Source organism: Festucalex cinctus, chromosome 17, assembly GCF_051991245.1.
Source record: "Festucalex cinctus isolate MCC-2025b chromosome 17, RoL_Fcin_1.0, whole genome shotgun sequence".
Lineage (NCBI taxonomy): Eukaryota > Metazoa > Chordata > Actinopteri > Syngnathiformes > Syngnathidae > Festucalex > Festucalex cinctus.
The window spans coordinates 385509-412346 of NC_135427.1; the positions used below are offsets into that span (position 1 = coordinate 385509).

General features: G+C 43.5%; 1 protein-coding gene across 3 annotated transcripts in view; it reads left to right on the forward strand.

The window, feature by feature from the left end:
- ankfn1b (ankyrin repeat and fibronectin type III domain containing 1b) overlaps positions 1-26838 on the forward strand; it is a 154950-nt gene that overhangs the window by 108830 nt on the left and 19282 nt on the right. For all 3 annotated transcript variants that reach the window (XM_077503509.1, XM_077503510.1, XM_077503508.1), the window contains 7 exons: positions 2112-2234; positions 18507-18726; positions 18938-19145; positions 23053-23244; positions 23805-23918; positions 24072-24169; positions 25897-25987. In XM_077503509.1, the coding sequence (XP_077359635.1) occupies positions 2112-2234; positions 18507-18726; positions 18938-19145; positions 23053-23244; positions 23805-23918; positions 24072-24169; positions 25897-25987 (1046 nt within the window). The remainder of the gene's footprint in view (positions 1-2111; positions 2235-18506; positions 18727-18937; positions 19146-23052; positions 23245-23804; positions 23919-24071; positions 24170-25896; positions 25988-26838) is intronic.

The window sequence follows — 26838 nt, forward strand, 5'->3', positions numbered from 1 at the left end:
CTAAAAAATTGACAAAAATGACAAAAATTGTTGACGTTTTAGGGGGAGGCCACAATATTTCAATTTTCAATTAACTCATTTGCTCCCAAAAACGTATACATACGTTCTATTTTAAATGTTTTAAGTGTCCCAAAGACACATTTATACGTTTTTTGTTTTGTTTTTTTACTTATTTTTATTTATTTTTTTTATGCTAGAGCATACAGAAGGCTTTGATGCAGCTTCTCTACTGGAGAGAACGGTTGAAGCAATTGTAGTTATTACAAAAACGGCCAGCAGGTGGCAGCAGAGTATAACAGATTAACCAAGGCCATATTAAAACAAGCTGATTTCCCCACAGTTCTAAGCAGATTTGTAAATAATGATGGAACTGAGCTATATTCTAATGCTAATTGCTGAAAAATGATTATTATAATTTTTTTATGATGAAAGAAGAGACTCTAATCTGTTTTTTGGTCGGTTCCATGGTTTTATAGCAATAGAACACAATATTCTGTGGGCCTTGCAAAATCAGTCAAAATCCAGGAAACCAGTCCGGGAGCGAAGGGGGTTGCTTCATTGAAAATGGCTGGAAGTGAATGAGTTAATTTCAAGATGATTTGAGATAAAAATGTTTTTAGTTACGAGAATGGTCGCAGAACAAATTAAATGGATATTCTAAGACACCACTGTCGGTCCAGTCAGCCTCTTGGGTTATTTATTTATTTTCGTCAGGGGAATATGCTGAATCTAATGGTTTCAAGTTTGGAAAAGTGCTATAACTTTCAAGAAATAGCTTGAATAGCCATCTGACTTAATACTTGGTGGTTAGATGGGGAAACACAACATTAGCGTGCACACCGAATAAAACGTTTGTTTACTTTTAATTTTTTTTTACCCATCTTATTTTCTACTCAAAGTCAAACTGGAACATTGGCAACCGAGTCAAGTAGATTAACATGTATTTGTGATTTTTTTTTTTCTTTTTTCCTGTAAAAATGATTTGGAAAATACGAGCCACAGTCTACAACTCACCCTGCAACCTCGTGTGTCCTCTGGGAACTTTGGCTTTGTTGCAGTGTTTAGTAACTTCATCGGAAATATATTTCAAAAAGACATGCGCGTCCGACAATAATATTTCACATTGATTGAATAATTTGCCGTTAAAACGTGTTTTAGTACTTTACATGAATCTGCGGTGCCGACTTGTCTTGGTGACATTTTTGCCATCAATAATGTCCAATTTTTATTGCTTTTAAGGCTGTCTGCTTTCTTGTTTGCAATTATTTTTTACTGAGAAGGAAAAAAAACGAAGCATTTTAGTTGTTCTTGAACGCCTCAGCAGTAAATCAAACTGTTCGTAGTGTTTAATAACACAAAATGGCTCAATAAAGATGCACTTTAAGTTGGTGCTCGAGCAAATGTAACAGGAGTCAGTTGTTAGCATAAAATTAGGAAGTATATTATATGCAACCACTGTGGTATTTATGCTAATAGCATGTTGATATTAAGCACCTTATATTGATCCAGTAAAGAGACAAAAAGGCTATTTAGATAGTAATTCCTTTGCTTTAACATCCCACAGAATTCTTGTTAACTCATACAAACCCAAAGACGTGTAAATACGTTTTTAAGACTTTGACCTTTATTCCCATTAAATGTTTTGTTGTGTTTTGTTTTTAAATGCAAAAGCATACAGAAGGCTGTGATGCAGCTTCTGACATGAAGAGGTGGTTTACAGCAATGGTAGTTAACGGCCAGCAGGTAGCAGCAGAGTATAAGAGAGCAGCCAGGGCTATATTGCAACAAGCTCTTTTTGACAGTGATTTCACCAGGAATGTAAATTTCGATGAAATTTTGCTATATTCCAATGCTAATTGCTGCAAAGCAGAAACATACAAATATGCTTTTCTCATCTTTCTTTTGGTAGGTTCCATGTTTTAATAGCAATAGAACACAATATTCTGCGAGCCTTGCAAAATGAGTCAAAGTCCAGTAAAACAGCTGGTAGGGGGGCTTTCTTTAGTGGAAATGTCTGGGAATGATTGAGTTAAAACTGTTGTTCTGTTGCGAGACAGAGAACTCAACAGTTCATTTGATTTTCTCTGACTTAGTTTCCCATCTTTTGCCAGGTCGGAATCTGGAATCTCCAAGTTTACCCATCGTCTCTCTCTGAAAGAACGGCCAGCCAAAGCCGAGAAAACCGCGTCGGAGCGAGCGCATTCCTACAGGCGACGCTCTCTTAGTGTGGATTGGTAAGTGCAAAGACCTTATTTATCATCCCGATTTATTCCGCGTTCTGGGGCAGGGTCTGTGCGGCGGGTTTACAGGGTCTCGTTCTGTGTTTGGTTGGAGAGCGCCCAGCGTCTCCAGTGGCGCCGGCCCCATCTCGCTGCGCTCCGGTCGACAGGCAGCCGCTAAAAGGAAGTTTGAAAGCGTTCCACGGCGAGGCCGCTTTCACATCCCCGCCGTCAATCCTTCTTAGTCTTCCCCTCTTGTTGCCTAGCCCCCGCTCGTTTATTGGCCCATTCATGCTGCCATACGCTCGTCTGGCATCCTCTCTGAATTTCCTGTTGTGTGTTCTTGGCTCCGGCTTTAGACTTCTCTTCCCATTGGGGAAAACAACTTTTTCTTGTCTGGCCGAGCTAAGTGACTTCCAGGTTCTCATCACCATGGCACAGGTGGAAAAATTATTCACACTCTGTACTTCAGTATTGTAGATGCTTGTATATAAAGGTAAAAGTAGAAGAAGTACAAAACCTAGCAAAAAGTATGGAATCACCAGTCTTGGACGTTTTTTATTCTGTAGAGCAAACACACAATGTTTTTTCTTCATTTCTTTTAGTGTTTCTGAAGGCCAAGATGTTGCACTTTGGAATTACCTTACGACTGTTTCATTCTTTTATCGGAGTTTGATCTACAGAATAAAGCGTCTGAGTGAGTGCTCGTCCAAGACTGGTGATTTGGTAAAAAAATGACATTCAAGACACGTGACGCCATGAGGATGTGTCTCAGTTGAGCAATTAAGGTGATACCCTGGATGATTTATTGTTTCTGTGAAAATCCGTCTTTCCCGAACATTCGTTACTTTTCAACTTTGGATCAAAACCAAATTTAGGAATAATGAATATACATTTTGTTTGTTTTTAAAAAGTTTTTTTTCTTTTTTGTAATAAAGCTACTGTACCTTTTGCTCGGGGTAGTAGAAAAATTCAAGTAAAAATACATAGTCTTGATGGTCACAGAAAGGGCTTAAGCAACAAAATAGCAGCACTACCAATGCTAAGCTAGCATTAACAAGCTGAAATTAGCCACAGCTACAACATTGGCAGCCTCACTTACTATAACACTCAGTTTTTTTTTTTTTTTTGAATGTGCAACCAATTAAATGAAAAAAAAAAAAAGAGTTGATAAATGCACCTTTCAGGCAGAACTTGCCTACACTCTGAAAACAATTGAGTCAAAATTAACCCAAGCTGGGTCATAAATAGGCTGACCCAACCCAAAATATTGGGTTTCTTTGTGGGTTATTCATTTAATTTGACCCAACATTTTGAGTTCAATAAAAGTTGGGTTGGTTAATTTTTGGCCCGATTCAATTGGGTTATTCAATTAGCCCAAAAAGTTGGATTAAATGAATACCCCACAAAGCAACGCCCAAATTTGGATTGTGTTGTGTGTTAATTTAATTTGACCCAACATTTTTAGTTCAGTAAAAGTTGGGTTGGTTCGTTTTTTGGCCCAATTCAGTTGGGTTATTCACTTAACCCAAAATTGGGTCAAATGAATAGTCCACAATACAACACATAAGAATTGGGTTGTTTTGTGGGTTATTAACTCTTTTACTGCCACACATTATTAAAAAAAAACAACAACCCCGAATGCCAGTGGATTTCGAGCATTTTAACTCGTATTTCAAAGCAAACAGAATATTGTGTTCTTTTGCTACATCAACAACATGGCTACCACATGAAAGATCGCATTCCATTCTTTCATTAGAAAAAAAAAGTATGTTTCTACCTTATTCCGTTCTTTAGTAATCACTATTTGAAAATAGGTCATTTGAGTGACATTGAGCGAAAATTGAAAAGAAACGATACATTTTCTCCACAACAGTGACTTTGATACTAATATTTTTTTGTTTAGTGACGCTCCGTCAAATTAGGTTTAATGTGGTGGTTGCGTCTTGGCCGCTCCCTGGGCCCCCTGTGGGGTGCGGTGTTGGGGTGCTTCCCCTGGTGCCCGGGGCGGTGCCGTCCCGGCGCGGTCCGCTGCTCCGTGCCCGGCGGCGCGGTTCGGGGTGGGTGGGCCTCCGGTGTGCCCCGTGGTTCCCTCTCCCTTCCCCCTTCCTCCCCCCCGTCGCCTCTCCCTCCTCGCCTCCTCCCGCCCATCCTCCTCTGCCTCCCGGTCCCTTTTCCCTTGTCACCCTCCCTCCTCCTCTCCCCCCCCGCCTCCTGCCCTGCAGCCGCCCTTTCGCCTTCTTGTCGTCTTCTCCCCGCTTCCCCCGCCCCCCCCCCCCCTTCCCTGTCTGCCCTGCGGCCCCTCCCCCTCCCTCTCCCTGGGCCTGGGGCTCCCTCCCCGGCCCGGGCGTCGGGCTCCGGGGGCCGGGCGAGGGTTTGGGGCCTGCCCCACTCCGGTATAACTCCTGGCGCCCCGGGCGGGCTCCGGTGGCCGGTGGGCTGTCCGGTAGCCCTGCTGCGCTGGCTGTCCGCCCATTGTGGTGCCGGGTGGATGAGGTGGGGGGCGGCAGGGGGTGGGGGTGCTGGGGGGCGGGCGTGTCACCTACACCCGCCGGGTTGGGTGAGGCCCCGCTGGTCGCTCCTCTTACTCACTTCACTAGCTTGCACTATACACTTTGTAAATATACACATAGGGCACACAACACATTTCTTGGTGGGGTGGGGAAGGGTGGAAACACCGTCTTCACCCTTCAACTCCCCTCCAATTTTAATGCACCTCACGTCCAAGGGGAGGGGTGAGTTGGGGCGGGGAGCCATCAGAGGGGATGGACTGCAGTGCCTGGCAGCGCTGTGGTCCCCCCCATTTGGGTCCCTGCCCCACCACTTTGTCCCTCCATTCCCTTTTTTAATGCACCACACATATACATATTCATTTTTTGGGGGGGGATACGGGTGTGTCGGAGTAGGGGAAATTTTTTCCCTCTGCTCCGACTCACCTGCTCCCAATTTTAATGCACCACACGCACACACTTGTATATACACTGGGTGGGGCCACATTCACGGTGTAAGGGTAGAGCTCGCCAGTCGGCGAGCTGGCGGACTCAGTAACAGGGTTAGGTGTCACTAGTACTCTGGCGTGACGACCGGGGCCTCTCCCCACCGGGCTCGGTGTTCTGGTGTTCCGCCTTCTCCCCTGGTGCTTCCTCCTCTGCTTCCCCCCTCCCGCCGCTGTGCAAATCTCGCGCGGCTGGAGGTGGGGTGGGCACATCTTCCCTCTCTGCGCTGCTGCCCGGTGCCGGTTTCCGGGGGGGGGGGTGGGGGGTTCTCGCGGGGGGCCGGGTTCGCGGGGGGGGGGGTGGCGGCCGTCGGGGGGGGGCGGCTTGTTTGGGGGGGGGGTGGAGGTATGGGTGGGTGGGGGGTTGGGTGCTGGGGGTCGGGGTGTGTTCGGGGGTCTGGGGGTCGGGGGTGGTGGGGCCTGGGTCGTGGTGGATGGCGGGTTTGGGTGGGGTGCGGGGGGGTCGTGGGGGGATGGGGGCTGGGGACCGGTGGGGCGCTGTGGGGGCCCGCTGGGCCTCGTTCTGCGGCCTTGGGCTCGGGGGTGTGGGCCGGGGCTGGGGCGGGGGTGTTCCGGGTGTCTGGGTCGGCTCGCCGACCGGTGTCCGCTCGGGTGGCTTGGGGGTGGCCTTGGTGCTGCCGCGGCCTGGGGATTCCGGGGGGGGGGGGGGGGTGCTCGCTTTGCTGGACCGCGGTTGACGGCTTCTTTCTTTGGTGGTGGTCCTTATGCATGCCAGATCCGTCGCACCAGCATCTACTGAAACTCAACAGAAGTACCCTCTCCCTCCCACAGCCCCTTGAATCAGTTGGTGCTGGTGTCTGTGGTTCTCACTTTGCTTTATCTATCCTTCCCTCCTTCCTCTCTTTAGTTTTTCCTCTGGTCACTTGAGATCTTAATTTATTAGAAGTATGAGGTTTCTGGGGTTGGCATAAGACTCCGGTTTTGTAACCACGCAGGAGGGGTCTTGTTGGTGCTGGACTTCACTTTGATGGATTGGATGTACTGGCTTCTATTGATCTCACTCTGCCTTATCGATCCTTCCCTCCTTCCTCTCTTTAGTTTTTCCTCTGGGCTCTTGAGATCTCGCTAAATTTGCTGGAATTTAGAGGCTTCCGGGGTTGGCGTAAGACTTTGATTTTGTAATCATGGGGAAGGCAGGAAGTGTTTGGTCGGTGCTGGATGTCACTTTGATTTACCTTTCTTTTCTCTTTATTTCTTTTTTTTTCTGACCTTTTCTCTGGTCTCCTGACCATTTAAATCTCACGACTCTGGCAAGATTCTGAAGTACCTGGTTAAGGCGAAGGGTAATGGGATATTTATAAGGTTTTAGGTGAATGAATGAGTATAAATTTATACGTATTTGCACGCACGCAAACGCACACGCACGCAAACGCACGCAAACGCACACACGCAAACGCACGCACGCACGCAAACGCACGCACGCACGCAAACGCACGCAAACGCACGCACACATACACACACAAAAAAAAAAAAAAGAGCAATGATGACAAGACGTTGAATCGGTAAGACTACCGAATGAACAATTCTGAGCTCTTCAAAAAAAAAAAAAAAAAAAAAAAAAAAAAAAATTAGGTTTAATGTTACAACAGCTTTGATCATTCACGTCAGCCTTGAAAACGTTCTATTTCATCAGATTGCGTCATGTTTCATTGTAATTCGCAGCTCTAGTTAGGGCCCGAGCAGCTACCGCTGCCATCTACTGGCCATAGTGGGTGTTTTTGATTTCACAACTCATTGAGCGCTGTACTTGGACGTTGCACTGACCACTTATATATTTAAAAAAAAAAAGAAAAAAAAAAAAAGTAGTTGACTTCACTTAACGTTCATGGCGGCATACATTGTGATTTTATTAGTTATTAAACGTTTTTGGCGGTCAAAGAGTTAATTTCATTTCATCCAACTTTCTAGGTTAAATAACTCAACTGTATATAAGAGTGTAGTTGTTGGCAAAAAGATAGATGGGATTTATGTTTTTATTTTTTTCGAAAGGTACATGTTATGCAATAGATTCAGCACAGCTCCTGAAGCCCAAGGTAACAATGGATTCCTTATCAAATCAACATTGAGGTCGACGATGGAACTAAAGAAAGCTGATTTATTTATTTTATTTTATATATATGTATATATTTATTTATTTATTTATTTCACGTGTTTGTACTCGGTTACTTCCCACCAGCGCACCATGGGGACTAGCATTACTGTTAGTAGCCTTAGGTTGTGGCTTGTGGAAAAAAAAAAAAAAAAACGTCCATGTGCTGGATTCTCCCCGAGGTCATGTAAGGACCCACTGTCGGGTTGTACGAGGCCTTTTGTCGACCTTACGGCAGACTCTCTGTGTGGTCTTGGGGTCCGTGATGGGGAATCTATGTGTGGTCCATCAGCGGGATGGCGACGTTGCGTGTACGGGCGTTGTCGCTGTAGTGTACGTGCGGTGTGAGGTCCTTGACTCTTTAACAGCTCCATGTATTTTTTATTTTTTTGGTGCCATATCGCCGGCAAGGGGAACCTGGCCTTTAAAAATGAACGCACTGACTGATGTGGTCTGCATCTAATGAAACGCAGTGGGTAGATTGGACATGCTCATTTACGAGCGGGGCGGCGGGGGGGCTTGTGTATATATAGCTGGATTCCGACTTTCTCCGGGGTGAGCCACCGTTACGAGAGTGTGACCGCTCTTTTTGTGGCATCATAAACAGGGGTCGTGAGTCACACCATTGGGAGGTCACGCTAAGTGAGGCCAGCTACTGACGAGACGAGCGACGCTTCCTTGGAATGCAAAGTCATCAGCGCGGAATCTATTGAAAACCTCCATGAATCATTGGAATTGTTTGGCTTTTATTTGATTTCCTGCAGCTTGTACTTTATCACTTTACTCATTATTGAAAAATGTCATACGGGAAATGTAATGTTTTCTTCAGTAATATCCTATCTCAGTTGTTTTGTTGTTTTTTTATTTTGATTTTGCTTGATTTATTTCAGACTTCTCCAAAAACCCAGTGAGTGATCATGTCCGTCTCCTGACACTATGACGGCGACTGAAATGATTATGATGTCATATATACCGTCATATATACTGTAATTTCTGGACACCCAATACATTTTTTTTTTTTCTCAGAGAGAGCTCAGAATTGTTCATTCGGCAGTCTTACCGAATCAACATCTTACTCTTTTTTTTTTATTTTTATTATTATTATTATTATTATTTTTCATTTTTTTTTTTTTACTTTTTTTTTTTTTTTTTGCGTTTGTGTGCGTGCGCGCGTATACGTGTAAATTGATACTCATTAATTCACCTTAAACCGAATAAAAATCCCATTACCCTTCACCTTAACCGGATACTTCAGAGTCTCGCCAGAGTCGTGAAGTTCAGAAGATCAGGAGACCAGAGGAAAGGTCAAAGAAAAGAAAAAGATAAATCAAAGTGAAATCCAGCACCAACTAAACACCTCCTGCCATCCACATGGTTACAAAACCAGTCTTAAGCCAACCCCAGAAACCTCTAAATTCCAACAAATGAAGGAGATCTCAAGAGACCAGAGGAAAAACTAAAGAGAGGAAGGAGGGAAGGAAGCCGCACCTGACTATAAGCCACATGTGCCCACATTGAAACATGAAATATTTACAAAGAAAGACGGTACACAGAAAGAGTTTTCAAAGGTTTAATAATATACCTTAGCTTTTCTTTCCAAACAGTGCCTGTGACGCGGCAGTAACACAGCAGAAATACGGTAGTAACACAGCACTAACGGGGCTGGTTAAAAAAAACATACCGGTAAAAGTCACTTAGACTGAGATTTCTTGGATTTTCCATGATGAGGGTCTGTTCTTTCTAATTTCATTCATCCACAAAGCATACTACTTCAGCACCACAGACAGTACCAGCTATTTATTGATACATGACTGGACAGAAATAAGAAAAAAAACAAAAAAAACATAGTGCCAACAGCCAATTGGCTACCATTAGAAAGCATATCCATTGTTGTCATTTTCAGTAAAATTTGGCCTCTCTCAATTCTTCCTACATAAATATACAAGTGTAACAAACCATGTACTGCAACGAACATGACCATATTGTACTGTAAAAAAAAAAAAAAAAAAAAAAAAAAAAAAAAAATGTAGGAGTGAGTCCTATACAAAAAAAGTGTTCATTTTGCCTCCTGGTTAGTAGGGGGCGCGTTGCACGTGATTCAAGTTTATGTTGCATTTACAACTTTTAAATCCAACATTTGAGGTCATTTTGGATTCCCATGTACAGTGTTTCTATCTGTGTCCATTTTGCAGCAATTAGAATTAGAATACAGCTACGTTTAATCGTTTTTCACAAATCTATTTAGAATTGTGAGTAATTGAGCTGTTTTTTCAACATGGCCTTGGTTGATCTCCTTTGCTCTGCTGCCACCTGCTGTCCGTTTGTGTAATAAACCCATTTTTTCAACAGTTCTTTGCAGTTGAGAGGCTGCATCAAAGCCTTCTGTATGCTCTAGCATAAAAAAAAACAAAAAAAACGTATAAATACGTCTTTGGGACACTAAAACATATAAAATAAAACGTATTTATACGTTTTTGGGAGCAAATTAGTTAATGACAACCCTATGTATTTTTACTTCTTGCTTAATTGACATTAAAACATTTAAATCATTATCACAACCTCAAGAATTGAGATCAAATTGAATAGTCTACTCTAACCTACTGAGACGGAACATTTTACAATTGACACTTTGTAAATGAATTGCAAATTGACTCCACACAAATTTGAATGAATCTGCATCAAAGTCGGACTATTTCGCGTGCCTGTTTGCCCCGTCCGCGTTTACAAAGGTTTTATCATAGTCGGCAGAATAGGCCTCACCTCCGAGGCCCCCGACCCTTCGCCGCTCTCCCAGATAAACAGCCGTGGGACTTTAAACATGGCGCCCGTCCGGCGTGTGACTGAGAGGAATGGGCCAACTGGTGGCTTGAGCCGGTGGCCAGGGGTCACCTCCCGCCCCTCCGTCGTCCGCGGCTGGGTGGGTGGCATATGGCGGCCCGGGGCGGGGACCCCTTTGGAGTGCTACAGAGAGACACACAAGGCCTGGAGCCACCCAGGCTGGGCCCTCAATCGCCCGTGGGAGACATGGTGTCACCGAGCCTCCGACAGAGGAGGGGTCGTGTCGGCGTGTACGCGCGAGTGCGCGAGATGACCCCCCCCCTTTCCTGAGAACATCAGCCAGCCACCGCCGCATCCCCGTGGCGACTCCGCTGTCTCTGCTCATCAAAATTAAGAGATTTACCTCCACATGCGCACACGCACCAACATCGAGCCGACAGGTGGCAAGCCTTGCTCCGCACAGCAGGCCCACCTCAAAGGTTAAACATACAACGGCGCCGCCCACTCCTCTGCTACTCTCCCTGGGGAGAGGCCAGAAAATGAGCGAGGACAAGATAGGAAAAAAAGGTGAAGAGATAAAACATCTTTCACAGTTTGTTCCAGCTCTCCAATTATGCGCACGGCTCACACTTCAAAGCGAGTCATGTATGAGTTAATACCTGCCAGGTTGTGTTACCCTTTTAATAACCGTGACCGGCAGCAGATGACTGACCGGCCATCGCCGGCACTCTTTTAGCGTTTTGAGAGAAAGCGCGGGAAAAGTTTGCCGTGCTAATGGGATGAGGGCGGTGATGAGAGGTCACTCAGTGAATAGACTAGCAAGGAGAAATGTGCAAGATGAGCGAAAAAATGTAAAAAAAACAAAAAAAAAAACCTGCTAAATATCTTCAAAAGTATTGAAACAGGGAAGGCAAAAGAAACGAATACACGTGGCCATGTCAATCATCTGACTTAAATCCTATAGAGCAGTGGTGTCCAACCTAGGGATGTAACGATATCCAAATATCACGATACGATATTATCACGATATTGTGGGGGGGTTGGCGATATTTAAAAAAGATCACAATATTGTAAAAAAAAAAAAGCACAATATTGTGCTTTTGTGCATAACAGCAATGCATATAAATTGCCTACAATTTCTATTAACAATATTGAGTCACTTACTTGCAAGCACACTTTGATCGCTTCACAAGCAAATTAGGTTCCCCTTTATCTGACAATTAGCATAGATTTTAAACATAGAAGGCCAAAACATCCCTAATGAAAATTAAATTGCACTAATAAACTAGCCACTAGAGGGTGCTAGAACTGCAGCGTTGCACTTAGACGTCGCACTGAGAAAATAAATAAAAAAAAAAACTTAGTTGACGTCATTTAAAGTTTATGGCGGCATACGTCGTGATTTTACTGATCGTTATTAAACGTTCTTGGCGGTCAAAGAGTTAAAGTCACTGTTCTGCTTACTTTTTGTTCTTCTTTCACAACGGCTCATTTTCACGGCTTTTTGGTCAGAAACCGCTCACTCCTTTTCTAGTAAGTCCTGGGACCAACACAACAGAATTTATTGCATTTCCAGGCAGTGGGTTGCCTGAAACAGCGCCCCCTAGCCAACCCTGGCTATAAAAGCTGTATGTAAATGAAACTTGCCCTGCCTACTCATTTTTGTATCATCATTGCACATTGAAAAGAATGACTTTAATAGATTTGGCTTATATTGTCACAGAACGTAAACAATAAAGGGGAACTTTGGTTTGAAAACTGCAGTGAATGAGTTAATTCACACAAATTCTTATCATTCCCATGGAAATTTGACAACCCTTTGCAACCTTTACACGCACACGGGAATGTTTTAATGAGGCTGCTTATCGGCGATTTGTTTTGAAATGCTCGTAATAGAGCTGCTGGTCAGGTACACGACTTCCAGGTTAACCTTCTGAATGCACATGTGCTGAAGTCGTCCGGACGTAAAGACACCTCTGGGGGGGGGGGGGTGAAGTGAAACGCAACTCTGTAACTCGAACACACACCTGATACATCACGCCATAAAACGGCGTCCGTATAAATGCGAGAGATTGGCGTCGATCTGATTGTCTTGGCCGGCCGGCGCATTAAGCGAAACTTCACATGCTGGTGGGCGGTGGGAGGGACCGCACACACGCCTGCGTTTTAATATCCAGAAAAAAAAAAAAGGGGGACGCGTTTGTTGTGTCGCCATGCCGACGAACCGGGCGAGACGCCGTAGGTCGCCGCGTTGGCACGGCCTCACGTCGCTTATAAGCTGATAAGAGCCAAACAGAGCGGACGGCTAAATGAATCTAGTAATAAAGCCCTCCATCCCGCCATGCTCTCTCCCTCCTCTGTGTGTGTGTGTGTGTGTTTGTGTGTGTGTGTGCGCTCTGTGTCCAGAAGCCTGCCTGCTTCCAGCCTGTCTGGTGCCAAGACTCGGATTTCAGAATTTCCTTCTACAAGCCACATTTAGAGCGGCCAGCGTACTCTCAGCATGCGTGCGCGCGCGTGCGTATTTTGCAACGTTGTCCTCTCACTGTCTGTTTCAGTCGACTCTTCCAGGGCAACACGTCGCCTTTCGGGCCCTCTTAAAACACGAGGCTCAGACGTCTCGAGTAATCTTGATTGGTAATCTTTCCATTCTTCACTCCGGATGAAAATAAGTTCTATGGGCCGTCTTTGCTGGTGGAAAGTCGATGCCACGGATAATTTTAGCAAACACCGTCATGTAATTCAATCAGAAAAATGAGGAATAACCCATTACTAATGTATATAGAAACATTTAACCAACATTTAAGCTACCCCCGAGGCCTTTGCCAAGCACTTGGGAAAAACATAAACATTTTTAATAGCATTTAGAAAAGTATAGATTAAAAATTCCACCATGTCAAACCATGATTGATGGAAAAAGTATGAATCAGGGGTGTCCAAACTTTTTCCTCTAAGGGCCACATAACAGAAAAATAGAAAGCTGCAAGGGGCACTTTGATTTTTATTATTTTTTTTTTAGTTATTTATTAACACATTCATTGCCAGACCAGCCAAAAATGCATCATTTGACGTCTTTTTCCGTCAATGGCAGTGAATGAGTTAAACATGGTAAAAATCAATGAAGCATTTATAAATTGTTGATATAATGTACAGTTACTTATTGAAAACTGCTAACAGTCACAAGGCAAATAGTGACCCCTGTGTGCCACTATAATAGATACGCCTCTCCACTGAGCAGCAGCTGATCCCAACTTGACATTCTGAACCACAAGAACAATCGGTTGTCAACTGCCACACTTAACCATTCATGTGATGTTTTCACATTTATTTTTTCATTAATAATTAACCATTAATTAATGTGATGTTTTCACAAATTGGACGTTGACACTAAGAAACAAGTGGTGATGAAACTATTTTTATTTCTGGAACTGAATTATTAGCTGCAAATTTGTGTCTTTGCATAGCTAAAAATGTTGAATCCACCCTCTTTTTTTTTTTTTTTTTTTTAAACAGTATTGAAAAATTATTTGTAGTATTTGCCGCGGGCCGCCAAAAGATGTACGGCGGGCCGCAAATGGCCCCCGGGCCGTAGTTTGGACCCCCCTGCTATAGACCCTTCCAGTGTGACGTCACATTTAAGTGCGCCCCTTGCGGTGGAGGGCAGGGCGTCAATTTGTTTGTTAGCAGCTAGCAAGCTATGATAGCTTGAAAACTTCGATATGAAGCAAGACAAGTACTGTATATCCGGACACAAACGATTTAACGAATGACAATTCACACTATGAAAGTAGTGATTGACGTACTGTTTCAAGCAAAAACAACATACCTTAAACTTCCGCTTCCACTTTGCCTTCCAACAAACTCCTTTTTTGTAGCTAGCGGCTCCAAACGGCTGGTTTCAGTCGCAGTAATGTAGTGTCCTAATCGGGACGTTTTTTGTGACACTTGACATATTTCCCACCTTTTAACGAAAACGCTCGCCGAAAATCAAGCTCTCGCAGCGGAAGCTAAGCAGTGACGTCGGCTGGAAGGGTCTATAGGAGGCGGTAATGTGCATGACTCGAAGACGCCGTTTTAGCGGTTGACACAGTTTGTTTTGAGTGTTTGGATAGATGTTTTTTTGTAGTAAAAAAAAAAAAAAAAAAAGGTAAATTACGGTTCTTTGGGGAGGTGGTTGGGTGGGGGTCAAAGTGTCCATGTCACTGTTCACCAGCACCAATTTTGAATCTGGGCAAGAGGTACATAATATCTCCGTTTTCAGTGTTTACATTTTAGCTCAGCACAGCACTAAAACACCTATTTACAAAATATATCGTGTATCTTCCATTGAAATTGGTCGATTGTTACCATGCCGTTATTTTAAGAGTACGTACACATCAGGAACGTAAGATTCTTGCTAACCAACTCCCACCATGCTAACAGCCATCTAGCCTTGAGGTCAATGCTGTTTAAGCTAACAAAAAAACAACAACAAGCTGGCTATTCCAGGTCGTTTACTTGTAGTTTGTCGCCTTGTTAGCTCTCATTTTAGCACATCTAAGGATATTGGATCATTTATAACAGCATTTATGAACTGAGTAGGGTTATACAGGAAAAAAAAAACATGATTTACTCTACTAGTCTTTCTTGGCCTCCAACAGATACCGATCACGTGATTGAACACGAAATCACACACCAATGTTGTAAACGTTACCTCCTTGGTGAAGGTAACGATGCATGTCAGCACTAATCTGTCTTACAATAGAAAGTTGATTGACATAAACGCCAGTGCCTGCTGAGAGGTTGAAATGTCAACACTGACAGCCAAGTTTGAAATGAAACGCATTAGTTCTGTCATTTTGATCCAAAATGTTTTTTTTTCTTCTCATATATGAAACCAAGTTGTCCTTTTTACGTTTTATTTTGCTTTTTTATTTCTCAACTGAGCAAAATGTCTTGCCGACAGCCAATTTGAATAATATTGATTTTTCTGGCGCTCATCAATGTGCCCTATGAATTTCGCAATGGAACTGTGCAATCATCATATTGGGCAGAATTTTCCACTCAGCTGCCCGCGTTGACATGTTTTTGAGATAGCCCCTCTTATGAGCTGTTAAGTACATACTTGTGGCTCCCTTTAAATGTACTCCAACAACTCTGCAATCCTTTAAGCAGTTGGAGCATTTTATACACAAGATTTTCACATCAACACTGTCGGGGTTGAAGAACGTGCAAATACATAATAGAGCTCAACTTTTTTGTCTTCATGGTCTGTTGCTTATTTGTGAGTTGTGATCATTGTGTGATGTCAGAGTTGATGAGTTTTTGGTTGCAAATGTCCTGGAATGATGGCTTCCCATCTGAACTTTACACCACCTCTGGTAAACTAATCAGAGGCGGGTTTGGCTATGTTGAACACAAAAATCGTAATACGAAATCTTTTGTTGATCCAAAGCATACCACATATTTGGGTTAGTCGCATCTCAAGGCACCACTGTATTCCGGGTTGCTTTTGTAACAACAAATAGGCGGACTTATTGTTGTGAAACGGCAATCTGATGTAGGCTGGAGCATCTCTTTGAAAGTACAACCTCACACACACGCACACTCCCTGATGTCGTCAGAGAGTGATGGGGCACCGTCCTGCCGACAGAAAAAAAAAAAAAAAAAAAAAAAAAAAAAAAAAAAAAAAAAAAGTCATCTGTTCCATCTCAGGCAAATAACAATAAGCCCGGGGCCGGATTCCGATGGGCTTTCTCTTTGAAATGGGATACCGGCACACGCATTACAAATATATCTCGTTTTATCTTCCGGGCCAGGCCCATGGAAAAATTATTCCAAATACCTGCCACGCTTTATCTGGAACACTGGAATAGGTTAGGCCCGGCCGGGAACACGAGGATGTCTAAAATAAGGTGTCTATTACGGGAGGGAGTGGAGATGGATGGGACGGAGCGGGAAGGGACAGGGATCGAGGGGTATTTTAGGTGTATCGGCCCCGTGAAAAAGGGCCTGTTGCAAGGGCTCGGGGCCGCTCAAACGGACACAATGTGGGCCGCTGTCAGCTGTCGTACGGTCCGCATGTGCAGCGGGGAGGGTTTGTGTGTGCAGGCATGCTCGTGTGGAGTCACACGTCCATAGCGGAGCGGGAATATAAATAACATTTTTCCTACAGATGTTCTCGACTTGACAAATTTGCTCATGTTCTGTTGGGTACTCTTTGACATATGGCACGATGGCCCATCCTGACTCGACTCCTTTATTTACCTTCTTCCGCTGCCCAACGCTGGCAGACTTCTCACATCGGCTTGTTGGTTTTGCAATTCGTCTAATGATCTTGTCCAAAGTGATTGATGATAAGCGGGTTCCTGGGTATCCAATGCATTTTCATGTCCTAAAAAAAAAAAAAAAAATTCCAGTTCCTAACAAGTCCTAAAGTCAGCGACTCCACCAACTCAGCTATAGTGATCAGTTCCAAGATCAGGACAATATACAGTAAAGCATTCAGATGTCTTTCTATAAACACAAAGAACAATTACCCTTGTTCAACTTGCCAAGAAAACTAATCTAAGATTAAAGACTTTCTTCTTTATGCAGCTTTCGTCTTGAGATTCAAGACTTCTGTTTCTCTGTTTTTTTTTGTTTTTGTTTTGGTCTGTTCTGTGCATTGTCCTGAGATTCAGGTCTTATATATTCCTCCTTTGTGTTCTGAAGGTCTTTCTTGAGAGTTGGTCTGTCCTGGGATCTTGTCTTAAGATTCAAGACTTAAGCCTCTCTGCTTATGTCCTGAAGTTCTTCCTAGAGACTTGGTCTGTCCTGGACATTGTCCTAAGATTCAGGACTTAAGATTCGCTGCTTTGTGTCCTGAATCTCTTTCTGGAGATTTGGTCTGACCTGAACATTGCCTTGAAATTCAAGACTTATGTTTTTCTGCTTTATGTCTTGAAGCTCTGCATAGAAATTCGGTCTGTTCTGGGCATTGTTTTGAGATTCAAGTCTTGTGTTTTTCTCCTTCGTGTTCTAAACCTCTTTCTGGAGGTTTGGTCTGTCCTTGGACTTGTCAGATTTTGTGTTTTTCTCCTTTCTGTCCTGAAACTGTTCTTGGTGATTTGGTCTTTCCCAGACATTGTCTTAAGATTCAATACTTGCTGATTCATGTCCTGAAGCTATTCTTAGGGATTTGGTCTGTCCTGGACATTGTCCTAAGATTCAGGACTTATGATTCTTTGCTTTTTGTCCTGAAGTGCGTTCTGGCAACTTAGTCTGTCCTGGACATTGTCTTGATATGCAGGAATTGTGTCTCCCATGGGAATGTGTCTGTTGTGTCCTGAACCGCCTCTTTCCAAAGCCTCAGATGGAACTAGTTCCTGCCAATGAGCTCGCAGCTCCGTTCTGTTTGACATCGCCTTGACAGAGTGTTTAAAAGATGTGTGACACAAAGTACATGTCATTTACAGACACTATTACAATCACTGTAACAGATTAATTGAAGGCCGATGAAGATGTGAAACACGAGACAGTTGGTCAGGGGAGGAGGGGGCGCCGGGAGATGAATGAGACCCGGCAAGGAACAGAAGGAGAGAAAGCTGTTGAAAGTTACCACTTGAGGGCTTCATTTATCTCCCCGCCTCCCGTTTGGTGCGTGGGACCTATCGCATAGTCTGTCACTGTCGCCTGTAGGCCCCTGCTGACATTTCCTTCAGCAGCTGAGTGTGTGCCGACACCACTGAGCAGACGGCCGTCAACGGCGTTCCCATGGCGGACCGGAGACGGAGCATAGACTCCATACCAGCCGTGCCGAGACACAAGAGGCAGAAAAGATGCTTATCTGTTTGAAACGCATGAGACGTGACGCCGAAGAGCGACACAGCAGACATGACGACACTTTCCGATGGAGTAGGACTAGAGTGTGTCCAAAACTTTGCCTGATGGTGTCAATGTTTCTTCTTTAAAATAAAACATACACGCTTTGTTTTGGCTCTTTTGGCATGATTTCAACAACAGAAGTTACCAGGATCCTTTTAGGATAGTACAGTCTGTAAGGTCTGGAACATGAATAATTTTTTAAATGAAACTGTTTTTCATTGATCCCTACATAGTCTTTGCCACTTTTTTGTGTCATCTCCAACCGAAACCCTTGAAAGACGCTGTATAAATCCAAGTTATTAAATGCATTCAAATGAATCACTTTAACTGAAAAATTGGCCAGGTATGAATCATTTTGGGTTTAACTACACATGTTGTATCAATTCTTGGTTTTAAAAAGGCTTAAACAACTGGCATTTAAAGCTGATATTTACTGCAATGTGAGTCATCCCCGTCTCTGTGTGGTAGTGGGTAGACAATTAAGATGTAATGTTGTGCTTTAGTGCAGCTCATAGCCATCAAACATCAACCATGTCGTGTTTTGCCTCCTTTGTTCTTGCAGGGCTGATTCAAGCAAGATGACGCAGCCCATGCGGGGGGACCAGGCCCACCAGCCGACCCCGGCCCGCAAGTCAGCCAGCTTGTCCTCGCCAAGCGCGGCTCGCCGCCTCTACCGCAACTTGTCTGGAAAGTTCCGTGTGAGCACCAATCCCGCCGCCTTGGAGGACAGCGTGGTGTCGGGACGAGGGGGAGACAAGGAGAGGCTGCGCAAAACCACCATAGTAAGTCCGAGGCGACGTCGGAATAAAATAATAATCACGGGAACGTTGTTGTCTAAAAATAGACTTGGTAGAAAGTATTAACATCACATGCTCCCGACCAGCTCCTTTCTTTTGTGGCCAAACAAGTTTAAACACTGTGGGTGTGTGAATTCACCGCTACGACTCAGCAGTATTCCTCTTGAACGCCCCACAAACTGTCTTTGTGTCACAGTTCCAGAGCAATGAAGCGCTGTTTGAGGCAGTGGAGCACCAAGAGTTGGACTTGGTGCAGCTGCTGCTGTCCCAGTACAGCTTAGAGGAGTTGGACCTCAACACCCCGAACAGCGAAGGCCTCCTGCCCCTCGACATCGCCATCATGACCAACAACGTGCCCATGGCCAAGCTGTTGCTCCACGCCGGTGCCAAAGAAAGCCCCCACTGTGAGTGCGCCTCTCATACTGTAAGCTGGAGAGTTCATTTCAGCTCCCCGTAATAACAAAATGGAGCTCAAATATAGCAAAAGGAAACAACAAAGTGCTATGAATAAACATCTTTACGGTGTCCGTCTGGACCAGGCGTTTTGCTTTTTCTTTTTCTTTTTTTTCTTTTTTTTTTTTTCTTTTTTTTTTGGCAAGCCAAAATCTGAGTTACGAGTTCCAGATAGGACAAGAAAAAAAAAAATCTACTTCATATTGACATCCATAGAAGTGAGACCTTGATTTGTTAGTGTCACTATAGCAACCACGCTCTCAGTCAAAACGGAGGCATTAATGCAGCCTATGCATTCAGCACAGTTTTGTCACGACACAGCAGAAAGCAGCCACTGATTTGTTTTCGCTTCAGTTGCGGCAAAGCGACATGGGTCGCCATGGACGCGCAGTGCCGCTTCTCCGATGTCACCAAAGTAGCTCGCAGAGTTGCTCCCAAGCAATGAGTCACCTTCTCAAACTGACACCGTATCCTACCTTGCGTGTTGTGTGCGTTTACGAGCGTGTGCCATGTCAGCAAAGACAACAGATTAAAAGCGATGGCGTGGCGATAATGACACTGCAGTGTTTGTTTAGTCATCTGCATAATCTGCTGCTCCATTCTTCTGTTAATGATTACAACGCGGCTCGTATGAAGAAGCCACACACACTACACACACTTCCGTAGATCTGATCTTGACACTTGACTGGAATGCGATGTTTACTGAAAATTTAAATCTTACTACATTTGTTGGATTTGTCATGAAGATAATAGATGAGAGAATTTGAGTTATGAGTTGAATTTGAGTTGCCAGTTGAATTTGTTTCGTGAGCATGCTTGCTAATTGTTAGCATGTCAATGGCATTTCCTGTTGTATGTTAGCATTAAGAGGAATAAGTGGTTCAGGAGAATGGATGGATGGATATTAGCATTAAGCAGTTTCAAATACACACATTTTTCTGTTTGAATGGATTGCGATGTTTACTCAAAATTTAAATCTTACAACATTTCGATGGAGGGGTCATGAAAATATGAGAATTTGAATTTGAGTAACGAGTTGAATTTGTTCGGTGAACATGCTAATTGCTAATTATTAGCACTTTACTGTTGTAGGTTAGCATTTAGAGGAATAAGCGGTTCAGAAAAATGGATGGATGGATGTTAGCATTAAGCTAGCAGCTAGAGCCTTTCTTTCGGCAGTTTTAAATACACACTTTTTGTGTTTGACTGGAATGCGATGTTTACTTAAAATTTAAATCATACTACATTTCGAAAGATTAGTCATGAAAACATGAGAATTTGAAATTGAGTTACGAGTTGAATTTGAGTAGCGTGAACATGCTTGCTAATTATTAGCATGTCAATAGCATTTCCTGTTGTATGTTAGCATTAAGAGGAATAAGTGGTTCAGGAAAATGGATGGATGGATGTTAGCATTAAGCTAGCAGCTAGAGCCTCTGGTTAGGCAGTTTTAAATACACACTTTTTGTTTGATATGTAAACTTCAAATAAGAGAGGCATTAAATAGCTCGTGAAGTGACTTTCAAAGCAAAAAATCAGCCCAATGATGACTCGTATCTCGAAAAAGCTGGACATACAAGTCTTTTGAAACTTTTTTTTTTGCACCCTCAGCAGCTATTTCCAGCAATCCAAAAGTCCGTTTCCAAATTAGGATTCGGGAGCCTGCCCCTTAAATCCTAGTTTGAACCCCGACCTTAAACCTCAACCCCAGCTGTTGCATTACCGAGTAAGAGTCGAAGCGTGCGCGCCGGGGGCCAATCAAAGCTTACGGCCGACCCCGACCGGCGGAGACGCTCGCATTAGAGGAGAAGCCCGCAGCCAGTGAGGAGACACTAAAGGGGCCACGCAATCAAACAGCCAGATGGACATTTTGACACAGAGCTTTAAACTTACTGTCAACAGTGGAATCTAACGCTCAACAGTGGAATCCACTGTGAACAAACGCAGGCCACACAGACTAAACACAGACTCACACCAGTCCTAAACACTTGGTGAGTGAGGGGCCGCCAAAAGAAGTACAATATGCTATTGTCTTCACTCAGACTGTAATTCGGCATTACCTGCTAGTGTAGTCTTTTGATTACAAAAAAAAAAAATCTACCAAGCATTTGTACTTCCCACCATTGATTAGGTGTCACATCTCCTTTACTGCTGTTTTGTTTTGGTTCATTTTGGGTGAAATAAATGATTGTGATTTTCCACATTGTTTTAGTCAAGCTGTAGCCCCTTTGAGACGAAACATTCCTCCCGCGGAGGCGCTTTGGCGCTGCGGTTCGTGATTTAAATAGATCAAAATGTTCCACCACTTTTGCAGGGGGGGAAAAAAAAAAAAAAAAAACTTAAAGCGGCGATTTAAACGTATGCTCCCACCATTTTGTTTTCCCCAAGAAGAGCAATTGTCTCGCCCGTCGCTCTCACTTTCACACAGTCTCCTTCTGGATGTTGTCATCCCTCCGCAAGGAAAGCTCGGTTAAAATGTTTATTGGGACAACAAAAAGCGGCCTGCAAAATGACTTGTCAGGATTTCCCACAGTGGTGTTGCATTGTTTCATTCATTGCTTCGTGTTTCGAGTTGTCTGTTGGTTAACCATGTTTATTGTTTTTGTCCAAGTCAGCTTTATGAAAGACAATTGTTTCAAAACAGAAGAAGTGAGATTTATGCTCGATTTCTTTGAAGAAAATTAAACCGGGCTGCTTGTCTTTTATTAAATGGCTAAATGAACTGTTTGTACAGTTCTTTGTACTTTTGGCATATACAGTACACAGGATTGTGATGTGGATAATACTGCAGTACACGAGTTGCCTGGTTTGCTTTTAACTAGTTTGTCTAAAGACAAAGACATGATGTTAGCTTTCTGTGTGCCCTGCGATTGGCTGGCAACCAGTTCAGGGTGTACCCCGCCTACTGCCCGAAGACGGCTGGGATAGGCTCCATCACCCCTGCGACCCTAGTGAGGAAAATGGACAGAAGATAATCAGTTTTTTTTCATGAAGGACTACAGAAATCAGTCAACAATTAACTGTTGATATGCTGAAATCAGAGAATTTGAACAATTTTAAATAAAAAAAAAATGGCTCCAAACAATTACTCGAGTATTAAAATAGTTTACTTTGATAATCGATTACTTGTCGATGAACTCTTTGAGACTCCCAGCCATTTTCACAGAAGCAATTCCGTTCGCTCCCGGCTGTTTTACTGGATTTTGACTGATTTTGCAAGGCCCAGAGAATATTGTGTTCTATTGCTATAAAATCATGGAACCTATCAAAATAAAGATTAAAGTCTCTTCTTTCATCAGGAAAAAAAAAGTATGTTTCTATCTGTTTCGGTTTTGCAGCAATTAGCATTAGAAGAGAGCTAAGTTTCATCAGTTTTCACAAATCTATTTAAAATTGTAAGTAATTTAGCTTTTTTCTACGTGGCTCTGGTTGATCTCCTTTGCTCTGCTGCCACCTGCTGGCCGTTTGTGTAATAACTTCCATTTCTGCAACCATTCTTTGTAGTTGAGAGGCTGCATCAAAGCCTTCTGTATGCTCTAGCATAAAAAAAACAAACAAAAAAACGTATAAATACGTCTTTGGGACACGTAAAACATTTAAAAACAAACATATTTACACATTATTGGGAGCGTTTGTGTAATAACTTCCATTTCTGCAACCATTCTTTGTAGTTGAGAGGCTGCATCAAAGCCTTCTGTATGCTCTAGCATAAAAAAACAAAAAAACGTATAAATACGTCTTTGGGACACGTAAAACATTTAAAAACAAACATATTTACACATTATTGGGAGCAAATGAGTTAAGAGCCAATCATTTTCAATCGCCATGTCACACTGTCGCCTGTTTGTGTTTCTCAAGTCGTGAGCTCGGAGGGCCGAGCGGTCCACCTGGCCACCTTGGTGCAGGAGGCCGAGCAGCGGGTGTCGGAGCTTCAGACCCAAGTGGACAGCGTGGGCCCCGGAGAGCGGGAGGGCTCAGAGCGGCAGCTCAAGGCCTGGGAATGGCGGCTGCGGCTCTTCAGACGCATGCAGATGGGCTTCGAGCACGCAAGTAAGGTTCCAGCCAGACTTTGATGGCGCTACAAAGGATTTGGGGAAACCTCCGAGGGAGGCTCGCAGCAGCCCGCTTCGCCAGTCGTTTTTCTTTTTTTTTTTCTCGACTCCTTTTCTCGTCTGCGCCAACTTAATGACTTCCACACTAGGATCTTGAGTGTGTGCGCATATGCGTGTGTTAATTTTTATAGGCACTTCATGACACATTTAGTGGCTGGGGAGACAGCCACCCCGCAAAAACAAACACTCACACGCACACACGCCCCTAAAGCCAAACCAATCTGCACTTTGATGTGAGACTGATTTTTTTTTTTTCCACCCGCTCATTTGATTTGATTTAATATCTTTGTACGTCCTATCTTGTTCATAATTATCCCCCCCCCCCCCAATCTGTGCATGCTGAGCAGCCCGTCGTTGCGATCGCGACAGCAAATTGCTGCAATTTCACACGAGAGCGAGCAAATGATGTCATGAAAGCGATCCGCCGCAATATCTCGCTCGTCCGTCTGGCTCACTTCGGTTTTTTTTTGTCTTTTTTTTTTTGTTTTTATCACTTAGACCCTCCAGAGACTCCTAGCGCGGCGCGCTTGTCCGTCAGCAGCAGCACCAGCCTAACGGTGGATTTCCAGGAACCCCAATGCGTCAGCTCGGCTGTGGTTACCAAATACAAAGGTCAGGCGCTGTGCCGGATCAAGCCGACGTCACATTTGACTGAGAAGATGCCAAATGTTTGGCGAATGCCTTTCTCACCCCCCGACCACTAAATACAGTAGTATTAGCCACCCCCCGTAATTTGTGATTGTGGATGTGTTTGTGTATTTGCAGTGAGCTGGAGCGCCACGCCTTCCTTCAGCGCCGTGCTGGGAGAGGCGGTGGTGGAGGACGCCACTGTGCTGCAGTACAACATCACTGGACTCAACTCTGTAAGTTAAGATTGGAATTGTGCAAGGACAAACGCTCAATTCGTAATTAAAAATGTCGGACCAATCAGCCGGCCTCAAACAAAACGAAATTCGTGATTTCACAAGCAACCCTCAGATGAGCAATGCAGTTTGCATATGGAATTGTCCTGGATGTCATTATTATGTACATAACCTAAAGTTTGTTTAAAAAAATAAATAAATCAAATCAAATAAAATCATAGACCAATTGTGTCCAAACTACGGCCCGGGGCCGATTTGCGGCCCGCCATCCATTTTCCAGTGGTTCACGACATATGCTAAAAATGGGCATTTGACTCAGTTCAAATAAAATAAACAAAACAAAAATGTTTGGATATGGTCAAAGTAAGAAGGGAAGGTATAGAAAACAAGGTCATGCAAGGGTTGTGCTTACTGTGACTTGGGTCATGTAAGGGTTATGATTACTGTCATGACTAGGGTCATGCAAGGGTTATGTTTGGGTCATGACCGTGAGGTCAAGTGTCTTTTTTTGAACTGATGTAATCGGCATCTAGTTTCAACTGGCAATACGCTATGTGATGTCAGGAGTCTTTAATCTCTTTATCTAGTCAACAGCCAATCACATAATTCCATGTCAGTCCTGTTATCAACATGTCGAGCCACAACCAATCAGATCGATTCACTGTTTATATAAGCTGTCTGAGAAGTGTGTGTTTTTTGTCGGATTATTACCTCTGTTCCTCTGTGCAGCTCTCGTTGTTTCTCATCTAGTCAAGTTTGTTCCACGCCTCTCAGTGTGAATAAATAGTTAAAATCTTATTTGTGTCTGCGCTTTTGGGATCCAACCTCAGCACATAACAGGTGCATATTTTAGCAACATTTTGATCTTTTATTTTAGCTGACCTTGAAAGTGACCTTGTAGATCAAATAGTGTATGAAGGTCCCAAGGTATGAATGCAATCTGCATTGGTATGTGGCACAAAAAAAAAACAGCAAGATCCCACTCCCCCGGGCTGCCTCTGCCAAAGCTGAAAATTTAGTGGCTATTATCCTACATTATTTACACACAAACAACATCTCCGAGGTCCTTTATTACACGCATCAAACGGCCCACTGAAGCCGCCACCGGTTCAACCGAAGACTTATGACCTGGCACAAAAACAACACGCAGGCACACACACACACACAATTGGGGAAAACCCAGTTTGTTAGCGTTCCAAATGGCTTCTGACCATTGAGAAGCAGCAGTTGCCAAACTGCCACCGAGAGCAGCTTGGTAGCCTGCCACCTGATTTATGTCCGGCCCATGCGGACTAATGGACAGTCCCGCCCGTTTGTTTGTGGGAGAGAGCGCCGCGCTTCTTTCTCCTCCCGAGAACCCCGCTGCCAGCCCCGAAGCTCACTCCCGTCACATGACAGGGGTCAAGGCGAGGTCGGGAAGCGTTGGCGGCTCGGTGATTGATCTGGCTGAGAAAGGAAAGGACAGAGGCCTGCTGTCGGCACACTGGGCACAGATACAGGCACAGCGGCTCCTTGATAGTGGATTTGCCCTCCGCACATCCATCCATAATAAATGAGACTATTTTATGTTAACCTGAATAGAATTTTGTACAAAAAAAAAAAAAAGACGACATACTTTTGGTTACTTTTTCAAGAACACAGGAGGTTGTTTACATTTACAATCAACATCTTTGCTAAAACTCTAAATTCTCTTTGTGCCTTGACTGACTGTTGGCCTGTCTTTTCAGGGGACCCCCTATTACGTACAAGTGTCAGCCTACAACATGAAGGGTTGGGGGCCAGCACTGGCTTCGACCCCTGCCTGTGCCAGTCCTTCCAGTAAGTCTGGGTACTGTACTTACATAGATTGTTTAGGTATCTGTACTTTATTTGTGCATTTATTTTTTATTCAACTTTTTACTTTTAGTTTCTACAATTTAAAACATACATTATTTTTATTTTCTACTGCACACTTTGTCAAAAAAGACTTTTTTTTTTTTTCCTTTTTCTTTTGGAGAAACAATCTGATTTTTTAGCCATATTGAAGAGAATTGTTTTATGTTACGCCTATAAGAATGATTTGTGGCAAAATTGTCCTGTGCCAGCCTAAAAGCGAGCATTCTGTGCTGTTACAAAATGGGTTTTTTTCCAGTTACCATTCATTATTTTAACATTTTTTCAGTTCACAACATGAGCAAAGCTAAGAGAACATGTAGCTAGCATGTTTTTGTAAAGGGGATATAAAGGGATACTTTACTTATTTAACCATTTTTGGCAGTCAAACATTAATATTTGGCCTATAATAAATTTGATATAGTCATTATTTTTCATGTACAATTAGAACCTTTAAAAACACATTTTGCACCTTGCTGTCGACTGAAAATGACATCACAAGGGCTCAGGTAACCAATCACAGCTCAGCTTGTGAATGTCACATGACCAAACCTCAAATAGTTGAGCTGTGATTGGTTACCTGAGCCCCTGTGATGTAATTTTCAGTCGACAGCAAGTTGCAAAATGTGTTTTTAAAGGTTCTAATTGTACGTGAAAAATAATGAAAGTATCACATTAATTATAGACAAAATATTAACTTTTTATTGCTATAATGGGCTAAATAAGTGAAGTTTCCCTTTCAGGGCTGGCTAGCTAGCTAGCTATAGGTATCTCTTAAACTTATTATTAACAAGTTT